Raw genomic sequence first — 12,112 nt, 5'->3', positions numbered from 1 at the left:
CGTCTACCAAATTTCAAAATGTTAAAAAACTTTTAGCTTAAAATAATATCTATTCCATGACACCTTACTTTTCCACTTTAGAATAATTTCATCTTTATAATATTTATAGTACTAATGCACCACTTATATTTTCTTATTTCTGACTTTATATTTTTATTTTTTAATATGTGTGTGTTATATTCTCAGTCATGATAGGATCCATATCTAATCCTCTCTTTTCACACTTCTCCCTGTTTCCACAGCAGTGACAGGTGTTAAATATTAGCCAATTTTATGTATTACTTCATTAAATTAAATTGACTTTTAATTCAAAGCTGGTTATATTTCTTTTGCATGTATACTAGATACAGTGCCAATCACTGTGTGATATATTTCTGATTTTTTAAATTTATGTTACTGTAGATTGGATACATGGCTCACACAAATGAATCGGTGGTGTCTGAGTTTGTGCTTCTGGGACTCTCTAATTCCTGGGATCTTCAGCTTTTCTTTTTTGCCATCTTCTTTCTGGTGTATGTGGCATCCCTTCTGGGCAACATCATGATTATTATCATCATTTCCTCTGACTCCCATTTTAATTCTCCCATGTACTTCCTGCTCAGTAACCTTTCTTTCATTGATATCTGCCAATCTAACTTTGCAACTCCCAAAATGCTTGTGGACTTTTTTGTTGAGTACAAGACTATCTCCTTTGCGGGTTGCATGGCCCAGATATTCCTTCTCCATAGTTTTGTTGGGAGTGAGATGATGCTGCTTGTAGCTATGGCATATGACAGATTTATAGCCATCTGTAAGCCCCTACACTATAGCACGATTATGAATCAGAGACTATGTATAATCTTTGTGTTTATTTCCTGGGCTGTGGGCATTCTTCATTCTGTGAGCCACTTGGCTTTTACAGTGGATCTGCCATTCTGTGGCCCTAATGAGGTAGACAGCTTCTTTTGTGACCTTCCCCTAGTGATAGAGCTGGCTTGCATGGATACTTATGAAATGGAAATTGTGATACTAACTAACAGTGGCCTAATATCACTGAGCTGTTTTCTGGCTTTAATTATTTCCTACACCGTCATTTTGATCACTGTCTGGCATCGGTCCTCTGGTGGGTTATCCAAGGCACTTTCTACATTAACTGCCCACATCACAGTGGTAATTCTTTTCTTTGGGCCTTGCATTTACTTCTACATATGGCCTTTTAGCAGACTTTCTGCAGATAAGTTCCTTTCTGTGTTCTACACTGTTTGTACACCCATGTTAAACCCCATCATCTACTCTCTGAGGAATGAAGATATTAAATCAGCCATGCAAAGGTGGAGAAATCGTCATGTGAACTGGAAAAACCAGGCCTCACCATGAAGGAACATAATCCCGAACGATAATGATGGGCCTCTGTTGGATCACAGCATCAGGGTCTTTGCTAATGACATGGGTTATTGAGCTATAGAATTGGATTTTTGTCCTAAGTGGAAGGGAATTGAAGAACAGCAGTTCCTGGTTTAATATTTAATGACAATTTAAACCAATTTTTAATTACTTATAATTCTAAAGTATACATTCTCTTAAAATATATAATAATCTTTTACATAATTTATTTTAAAAATTAGAGAGTTTAATCTACATAAAATACTACTTATATTACTAACCTTGTGATTTCCTTCAACCGAAGTGATATTTTACACCTTGCAAATTGAGTTTCTGATATCTTCATTAAATTTAGTCCTAATTTTTCATATATTTACCTAGTAGAAAAAATATTGTGTTTTACAACATAGATTTCACAACATTAAGGTACATTTACTAGCTTCTTTTCTTTGTGTATTGAATGTTTGGCTATTTATAGTTTGGTCATTATACATTTGGTTATATATATTTCCAATACTACTATGTTTCAAGAAATTTTTCTTTCTTTTAATTATTTGACATTCTTTTGTATTCATTATAAAAATTTTTCTATGTATTTGATGTTGTCAACAGCATATATATTTTCCAAATCTACTTTTATTTAAGCATGATGAATTGGCTATAATGAATTCTGTGTTACTCATAAAAAATAATTGCAAACATCTTTGAAATTGATTGCAAATATGGCAGATGTTGAGTATTTAAATTCAGAGCAAAAGTTAATTTCATATGTACCTAAAATATACAAATGCCAAAGTGACAAAAAATTATCTGCACCTGAAGATCAAAACTGAAATCTATTTTTAAATATTTCTTGGAGAACAAGAGCAAAAGTAAAATTTATGTATGCCTAAAAATAAAGATTAAAACATTTATTAATTATTGTTTTACTTGCTAGTCAAAAGTTTTATTATGTAACTTCTCCCTGGATTTACATTATGGTAAAGGCCTTGTAACAGAAAGACTCAGTGTATTCTAACAATGAAATAGAGAATTGTTTAACAGAATATATAAAGCCTGCATTCAGTACTCTGGATTCAGTATTTTAAGTATATTATAAGACATAAGTTAGTGGCTGTGGCCATAGTTATTAACTCTGCATGCTAAGTCTTAGTGCAAGCTGAATTTTAGGTACATACATACAGTCTTTTTGAATCGCGATACTACTTAAGTTTTCTTGGAACTTAATCTTTCTGTCAACTTTATTTATATGATGTCAAACATGGTAATGATCTTTTAAATTTGACTACTCTTCATGTATTTTTAAACAGTGCCAAAAACATTAAATTAAATAAAAATTAAAGCAGTCACGTTATTGTTGGTAGTACTTTTTTCCTTTTAACTCTGCACTGCCAGTGAAAATGGAGAGGTGTTTATAGTGCCCTTGAAAAATCAAGTCATTTTCTTGCTTTGATTCTCAGAATTCTCATAGTGAAGGAGACAAGGGGCAAGGGACATAAGGGAAAATGAAGGGGAGGGAGAGGAGAGCAGCAGAAGAAAGCGGAGGAAAATTAGAATTTAGAATTTATAGGAGGGTGGGAGGAAGATGGTGGCCAAGTAGATGGGAGCCAAATCCACTCGCTCTTGCATGTAACTCAGACACTTAGCTGATCTTCCAAAAAATAACATTCAGTGGAACCTTAGCTGATACAAAGTTTGGAAGCCAAATAGTACAAAAGACACTTCAAATCAGACTGTAAGGAGGTTTCACAGGTGGACAAGGAAAATGCCTGAGAAGTCCAGGTGCCTACATCCATTGAGAGCCTGGTCAGAGATAGCAGCTTAGTGGCTTCCTACCCTCTCATGGTAGGGAAACCCTAAACCTAAGCCAGGAGCAACTTGGATACATGAAGTCGAAGTCGTTGTGTTACCGAACAAGAGGGTCCGAGGGAGGGGCAATACAATATTCGGCCCACCTAGGGATGCCCAAAACTGCTATACAACAGGGGCCCCTCCCAAAAACAAAATACTAAAATCTACTGGGCCCTTCTGTCCGCCTCCAATTGGAAAGACATCTCTTAATGCCAGAGATTTGTGAAAAGGAAACAAAATGTTTATTTAATGCTATTCAGGCCTAATGCCATCACTAAAATATCAAAGTCCTTTAGGGTATACACCTACACCCACACAGCGCTCCCTTCTCCCACTGTCCCAACTCCGGGTACCGTAAATCAGGAAAAGAGCACAGGTCTGTATTGCAGGCTGCTGGCACAGTCAGCTGTGTCACTGTGCAGGATCTCGAGTTAATCTAAAGTACTGTGGTACCCTCTCATGGTCCACTGGCAAGAGTCCTTTGTACCCAGTTCCAGTCAAACTCTCTCTTGCTTTTCAGGCCCCGCAGCCAAAGGGGGCACCCCAAAGCAGCATGGGCCTTTTCTACCAAAGCTGCAGGAGTCCACACTCCACCGAAAGCATGTGGCTTTCTTCTTCACCTGGCTGTAGGGATCTCCATTCTGGCAAAGCTGCCTGGTTTTCCCTTTCACCTGGGCAGTTATCCCCTCATGTCCCGGAGCCCATCTTTTCCAAGCTCTCTCACAGCCCCTCTCACTCAGGAGTGCAGCACCTCGTTACATTCCCAGTCCAAACCCTTCTCACTCAGGAGTCCAGCCCCTAGTTCCATCCTCCTGAGTCCCCGTCCACTACTTTCTCCCTGGCTCCAAACTTGGCCACAGCTATTTAGCATATCTATGAAACCAGTTAAAGGGTTAGCTGCGAAACTGTTGCTATGCAAAATAGCTCTCAATGGCCTGGCTCCATTTGTTTCTTCCCCCTGGGGGGAGGTGTGAGGACATCTTATATGTCTCTCCAATATTCCTATACACTTTGAATTCTGGACACCATTCCAAATGCCCTTTTTTTTTGCCCCCCCCCCCTTGGCTGCACCCTGTATCAGTTGGGAAGAACCCAGCTAGACACACAGACAGCTAGTGGCACACCCTTAGCTGCATCAGCAAACACCAACTTGGAGAGTGCCAGAGAGTGCCAGAGATACTATCTGCACCTGAAAGTGGTGGAGTAGGCGGGCCACTGCTAGCCATGACTGGGATAGATTCTAGATTTTTTGGAGAGGTGGTGTATATGGAAAGCTGGACAGTGACTCAGCACTGCAGTGGGAGCACCCAGAGAGACTTTTTTTAAAAAGGGGGAGCTGAGATGTGCTGGGCAGGGACCCCAGGTGGCATCTGCTCTACCAACAAGGAAAAAGGACTGTGGGTATGATTTGCTCCCATTTAGTACAGCTGTACAGATTGATCAAAAAGATGCAAAGCAAGGTGATTTCTCGACTCCATCCCAGCATGGAGAGTGCAGGCTGCTATATACGTTGAGAGCAGTGGGCAGGGAACTGTGCACCTGAGATTATTTAAAGCAAGAATGAACCCCTTTCCTCAGCAGAACTGCCTAGAAGGGAAGGCTGTCCCCAGTCCTGGGGGGATGGAGGGTGTGGGGAAGGGTGAAGAGCTGCAAAACTGGCTGGGCTGGCTTAACAACCTTGCATGGGACATTTTCTCCACAAGAGAAAGACACCAAGAGAAATACCTAAAAGGGCCCATTTTGAACTCCTCACAGGGAGACAAAGTACACTGGGTTCCAGAGCTCTATTTCACTGAGGCTTTCAAAGCAGGGAATTCAGAAAGTGCAACCAGGGGGATTCAAGGCTCTGGGAAGCAACAGATCTCACACAGAGCTGCCATCTACACCAAGCAGGAGAGAGCTGACACTGATACAGATTGTTCTCTCCCACCCCTGTGAAACGGACAGCTATTTAATCAGAAACTGTGTTGTAGACCACTCTGCCTCTTTCTAGGAATTGTATCTCGACCCATTGTAGTGTCTCAACCCCTTGTGGCTAAGGGCGAGGGACGACCTTTGGAATGCAAGCCACAGGAGACAGAGCTTGTCTCTGGTAGCAAATGCTGCCTCAGTGTCCTCTCCCTGCCCCCAAAGCTTGGTTGTGTTAGGGGGTGGGGAGAAGAGCCGAGATGTTTGCTTAAACTAGATGTTTATTTTTAGACTTAGGCAGAAAAACAACACCTGGCCGTGGGCAGATGTTCCAGGGAGTTTAGCCAAGGCCTTGAAGTAATCTCACGGACACCCGTTAGGGGAAAATTTTTATCTCAAGACATGGCCTTGTCTTTGAAGAAAAGTATCCATTGTAATAAGCAGAGATGTGTGTGTGTCCTCTCAAAATAGCCAATTGCTAACAGCTACCTCTGCTTCTGTATTTGCTTGCTTGCTTGCTCACCCCAATAAAAACCCTAGCCTGTAAGCGTTAGGCGCGACTCTCATTTGCAGCCATTTTGGCACTCGTGTGTCTCCGGAGGCACCCCGAGAGTTCGCCCCTGCGCAGGTAAAACTTTGAAACTTTGGCCAATAAAACACCTCTGACTACCCAGCAGTCTCTGACCCTTCTTACTCGCAAGGACGGGATGTAACAGTTGGAAGTCAATGATGAGTAAGACCTTTCACAGTGGGGGGCAACCTAAGCCAGACTCCATCACTTGGGAGGCCTTCATGGAAAAACTCAGGGGGCTGCAACAAAGAGCAATAGACTGTGCCCCCCCCCCCCCAGTCCCGGCTTTGACATAGCCTGAGTCCTCATGTCTTCTGGGAGAAGCACTTCCTGGCTCTAATTCCCATAAGCCTGAATACCTATTGGGGAGGGGTGCAGCTCCTTGCTTTGCTAGAGTATGTCCAGGGGAAAAATCTGGCATCACAAAGACTTCCTGATAAACCTGCAAAATCTGCTCTGCTGGGTGCTTTCATTCATATGTCGAGGGTTCAAGCAAGAAACCCTAAAACTCTGTCCCTGACAGAGTCTGACTCATAGTAAGCCCTCAGATTGCTTTGAAATGTTATCTACTATTTTATCCTTGCTGCCCTGTATTCCTGTGTATTGAAAGGTTTTCTTAGGCTCTGCAGAGGAAGAAATGCCAATCAGCCACAAAGTCAGGCAATATAGAGCTTTATTGGGGTTTGTGCACTGGGGTGAGGTTCTCTAGTCCGCAGAGTGGGGTCAGGGAAGTTGCACCCAAGCAGGGAATATAGCAGAGTTTTACTATGGTTTGCTCTCTTCGTGGGAGCTGGGGATTGGTCCCTTTGAACAAAGCAGAAATATATCACTGGTGGCTTTCCTCAGGCTCAGGTTGCTATGCGGATATCTGTTTTGGCAAAGCCCACCCTTTTGGCTCTCTGGTTTGACATCAGCCATCTTTTCCAGGTTGTAGTTCAGCCACCATTTTGTCCTACACCACCCATCCTGACATGTATTACAACCCAATAAAAACCCCTGGAGGAGGGAACTCAATGCCTTTTTCCCCTGAGAAACTGGCCACTGCTCATGGCCTTTTTCCTGTGGGAAAATGGCCACTTATCCTCCCCAAGCAGATCACATCATGTCTCAGTCACATTTACTCTCATTCATGGCGGCTGGGGGGACTTGCTAGGAAAGTCACCCCCACAAAACTGTACATTATTGAAAATAAACTGGGACAGACCAAGATGGGAGGTATAGGGGTGGGGACACACCCACAATTTTCACAGAAGACTGAACATTGCCTGGGAGGGGAGATACAGAGGCCCCACTCTCCAGATTGCAACAGAAGCTCCCTCTAGAGGCAGGTGAAGGAGATTCAGGCCTGTGTTGTCAGAAGTTGGACACACCCTGGGACCTTGAGCTGATGAAAAACCAGAGGGGAATTTCAGGGGAAAAGGGGAAGGGTTTGCAGGAACAAGTATAAAAGACGCCTGGACTAAAACAAGGGGGCAGTGGAAATGGGAAGGAGGTGGAGAGGGCTGGGGGGGTGAGTGGGCTGGAATGGTGGTAAAAGGCAGAAAATTGTACTTGAACAGCAAAAAAATAAAATTAAAAAAAATAAAATAAAACAGACAGATCCAGAAAGAAGTCAGAAGGTGAACACCAACAGCTGAGACAAATTGCACCTCACTCTTCCTTAGAACTTGTATGTTTTTTCTTTCTTTCTTCAATTTTTCTTTCACATAGTCTTTTAATATTTCTTCTTTTGCTTCAATTGTATGCCAACTCACTACTTGTGTTTTTTTATTTTCTGTTCTTCTTATTCATATTATATATTTATTTCATATTATTCTTATTTCAAATCCCACATAGCATCCTTCCCTGGTCTTATTCCATTTTGCCTTCTTCCTGACCTTTCTTGTTGCTATAAACTATATTTTCTCCCAAGCTATACTGTGTTACTATTTCTTCCTCTATTTCTCCTCCATCTATCCTAGAATAAGCATTCTTTCTTCCTTAAGTCAGCTCATATTCTTTCTCCCCCATTATCAAAATCTTATTTCCTTTCCACCTTTATAAATTGTGGCTAGTTGGGTGAGGATATGGTTATTGCTATGCTTCTCCAATGGTATCCCTATTTGTTCACTATTTGTTAGTGCTTCAAATCCCTTAGGATACTCTGCCTTGGTCTTACTCCATTTTGCCTGCCCCTGCCCTTGATCATCTGAGTTAGAAATTTTATTTTAATTTCTTTCCCTTTCCTAGCCTGGGTTATATTCCTTGCTCTTATTAGTTTTCCTCCCCCATCCTCTCAAAATGATTTTTCTTTACTGTGGATATTTCATATTCACTTTTCTCTTTTGCATAATATTCTTATTCCCTTCCCACTTTTATTAATGTTCACTCAGCTGGCATTGTTATTGACCCTGCTGTGGTTTTTCTCCAATTTTGTTCCCATTGGTTCAATACTTTTTAAAATTTACTTCAAAACTCATAGTATACACTTTCCTTTTCATACTCAATTTTTGCCATCACCCTTCCCTGTTTAATTTACATTTTGAATTTTACTTCCCCCTTTTCTTTGCCTCATTTCAATTCCCTACTCATTACTTCTACTCTCTCTTCCAACTCAAAATCATTTTCCCCCTTTAGTCATTTCATATTCCCTTTTTCCTATGCTATAATATTCTTAATCTCTTTTCACCTTTATTAATCTTTAGTCAATTGCTGTTGATATTGTTTATGTGGCAGGGTTCTTTTTGTTTTTTTGGGTTTTTTTGCTGGGATGGGCTTAGGTTTCTGGTAGTATTTCTTTGTTAACCAACACCTGTACAATAGCATACAAGACACAGCGAAAGTTGTGACTACAACCAGTCAGCAGCTAGAGGGGAGAACCAACCAATGAATGAGCCATCAATAATCAAAGCTCAGGTACAACAAGACAGCCCACATAAACTGAATAAAGGGCAACCCTATGGCATCAGCTCAAGGGATCAAAGAGACTGTACCACGGAGCCCCACAGAACTCCTGCTACAGAAGTCAACCCCACAAAGACAGGCAGGCAAAGCAGAACATCCTGAAATGCAGAAACAAACAAAAGGAGCCACCTAAAATGGAGAGACAAAGAAAGAACTCTCGATTGAAAGAAAAGGAGGAATCTCCAGAAAAAGAACTAAATGAAATTGAGGAATGCAATCTATCAGACATGAAGTTTTTTTTAAATAAAATGGTTATACAGATGCTCTAGGAACTCAGTGACAAGTACAAGGAGTTGAGTGGGAACCACAGTGGCATGAAAAAGGAAATAGAAACTGTAAACAAGAACCAGGAAGAAATGAAGGATATGATACCTGAAATAAAAAATACACTAGAATGAATTAAAAGTAGTCTGGATGCAACAGAGGACCAAATTAGTGAGGTGGAAGACAAGGTAGAACAAAATACCCAGGCATACCAACACAAACTAAAAAAGACTAAAAAAGAATGAGGATAGTTTAAGGGAACTTCAGGAAAACATAAGACATAAGAAATTTTATATATTGGGAATATCAGATGGGGAAGAAAAGGAGAAAGGATCAGAAAACCTGTTTGAAAACATAATGACAGAAAATTTGCCTAACTTGGTGAGGGGAAAAGCCATACAAGATCAGGAAGCACAGAGGGTCATAACCAAGATGAACCCAGAGAGACCTACTCCAAGACACATCATAATTAAAATGTCAAATGTTAAAAACAAAGAGAGAATCTTAAAGACAACAATGAAGAAACAGCAACATACAAAGGAGCTCCAATAAGTCTATCAATGGATGTCTCAACAGACACACTAGAGTCCGAAGGGATTGGCACAAAATATTCTAGATAATGAAAAACAAAGACCTATAATGAAGATTAATCTATCCAGCATAACTCTTATTTAAAATAGATTGTAAAATAAAGAGATTTCCAGACAAAAGAAGGGTAAAAGAATATACCATAACCAAGCCAACACTTCAAGAGATGCTAAAGGGACTGCTGTAAAAATAAGAAGAAAGAGACAGAGGGAGAGAGAGAGAGCAAGAGAGAAACAGGTTTGGAATAAATGACAATGAATAAGTGCTTATCAATAATAAGCCTAAATGTAAATGGATTAAATACTCCAATCAAAAGATAAATGGTAGGAGAATGGTTAAGAAAACAGGACCTGTGTATGTGCTACCTAGAAGAGACTAACCTCAGAAAAAAAGATCTATGCACACTGAAAGTAAAGGGTTAGAAAAAATATTACAAGCAAATGGACAAGGGAAAGAAGCCAGGGTAGCAACACTTATATCAGACAAAATAGATTTCAAAACAAAAGCCATAGCCCTGGCTGGTGTAGATCAGTGGATTGATCGTGGGCCTGCAAACCACACGATCGCGGTTCCATTCCTAGTCAGGGCACATGCCTGGGTTGCAGGCCAGGTTCTAGCAGGGGTGCATGAGAGGCAACCATATATTGATATTTCTCTCCTTCTCTCCTTCCCTTCCCCTCTAAAGATAAATAAATAAAATATTTTTAAAAGTCATAAAAACAGAGAAGGAGGCTTCATAATAATTAAGGGAAATATGTGTAGATAAGATATAACCATTGTAAACATTTATGCACCCACATAGGAGCACCCAAATATATAAGGAAAATTTTGGAAGATTTCAAGAAAAATATAGAGAGCAACACAATTATAGTAGGAGATTTTAACACCCCACGGTCACACCCCATGGTCAACTATGGACAGATATTCTGAACAAAGAATCAACAAGGATACTGTGGCACTGAATGATACTACTAGATCAAATCAATTTAACTGACATATACAAAACCTTTCACTCCAAAGAACCAAAATATACATTCTTTTTAAATGCACGTGGGACATATTTTGATATACCAGGCACAAAACAAGACTCAAAAAATACAAAGAAATTGAAATCATATCAAGCATTTTCTCAGATCAAAATGGTTTGAAACTAGAAATCAACCTCAAGGAAAAATTTAAAAACATTCAAATTCATGGAAATTGAATAGCATACTATTAAACAATTAAAGGGTTGATAATGAGATCAAGGAAGAAATCAAAAAGTTTCAAGAAAGAAATGAAAATGAACACACTACAGTCCAAAACTTATGGGACAGGAGGAAAGCAGTCCTGAAAGGGAAGTTCATAGTCATATAGGCCTACCTAAAAAAGATAGAAACATTTCAGATAAAGAACCTAACCCACAAAAAACTGTACTTGAAAAATAACTAAATAAAATTAAAAAAACAAAAACAAACAAACAAAGAACCTAACCCTACATCTACAAGAACTGGAGGTACAACAACAAAGACAGCCCAGAGCAATTAGAAGGAAGGACATAATCAAGATCAGAGCAGAATTAAATAACATAGAGACTAAAAGAACAATTCAAAGGATCAATAAATCCAGGAGCTGACTCTCTGTAAAGATAAGCAAAATTGACAAGCCTTTAACCAGACTCATCAAGGACAAAGCAAGAGAGACCCAAATAAATAAAATCAAAAACAAAAAAGGAGAAATTACAACTGATACCAAAGAAATAAAAAGGATTGTCAGAAATTACTACAAACAACTATATGCCAAGAAATTTCACCACCTGGGTGAAATGGACAAATGTCTAGAAACATAATCTTCCTAAACTGAATCAAGAAGAAGTAGAAAGACTGAACTACTGCTTCAATTTCACAGCTAGTGAAATTGAAGCAGTAATAAAAAAAATTACTAGCACACAAAAGCATTGGGCTGGACAGCTTCACAGGTGAATTTTACCAAATAATTAGGGAAGAGCCTACTGCTATCCTGCTCAAACTATTCTTGAAAACTGAAGAAGAGGGAAGACTCCCAAAGTCTTTTTATGAGACCAATGTTATACTAATTCTAAAACCATAATAAACAAAGAAAACTACAGGCCAATATCACTGATGAACATAGATGCCAAAATGCTCAATAAAATATTGGCAAACTGGATCCAGCAATACACATAAAAATAATCATACACCATAATGAAGTTAGATTCATCCCAGGGATGCAAGGATAGCACAATATTTGCAAATAAATAAATAATATTGAACACATAAATGAAAAGAAATCACATAAAATAAAAAACAGAAATCACTTGATCATATCAATAGATACTGAAAAGTATTCGATAAAATCTAGCACCCATTAATGATAAAAAAAAACATTCAGCAAACTGGGAGTAGAGGGAGCACACCTCAACATAATAAAGGTCATATACAGGAAACCCGTAGCCAATAAGATACTCAATGGTCAAAAACTAAAAGCTTTCCAACTAAGATCTGGAGCAAGACAAGGATGTCTGCTTTTACCACTTCTATTCAACATAGTGTTGGAAGTCCTAGCCACAGAAATCAGAAGAGAAAAAGAAATAAAAGGCTTCCAAATTGGAAAGGAGAAAGTAAAACT

The 12,112-nt window shown here is 39.4% G+C and overlaps 1 protein-coding gene across 1 annotated transcript; it reads left to right on the top strand.

Moving 5' to 3' along the window:
* Positions 1 to 411: 411 nt before the first annotated feature.
* On the top strand, positions 412 to 3,892 carry LOC119047422 (olfactory receptor 4K1; the record flags this gene model as incomplete). Its single annotated transcript, XM_037142861.2, has 2 exons — positions 412 to 1,331; positions 3,883 to 3,892. Coding segments are annotated over exons 1-2 (930 nt in total), but the record flags the coding sequence as incomplete, so codon positions are not given.
* Between the last annotated feature and the right edge of the window lie 8,220 nt (positions 3,893 to 12,112).

The sequence above is a fragment of the Artibeus jamaicensis genome, unplaced genomic scaffold, assembly GCF_021234435.1.
Source record: "Artibeus jamaicensis isolate MK-2021 breed Jamaican fruit bat unplaced genomic scaffold, CSHL_Jam_final contig_885, whole genome shotgun sequence".
Taxonomy (NCBI): domain Eukaryota; kingdom Metazoa; phylum Chordata; class Mammalia; order Chiroptera; family Phyllostomidae; genus Artibeus; species Artibeus jamaicensis.
The sequence above is the reverse complement of the archived record's forward strand: the minus strand, read 5'-3'. Positions and strand labels throughout refer to the sequence as shown.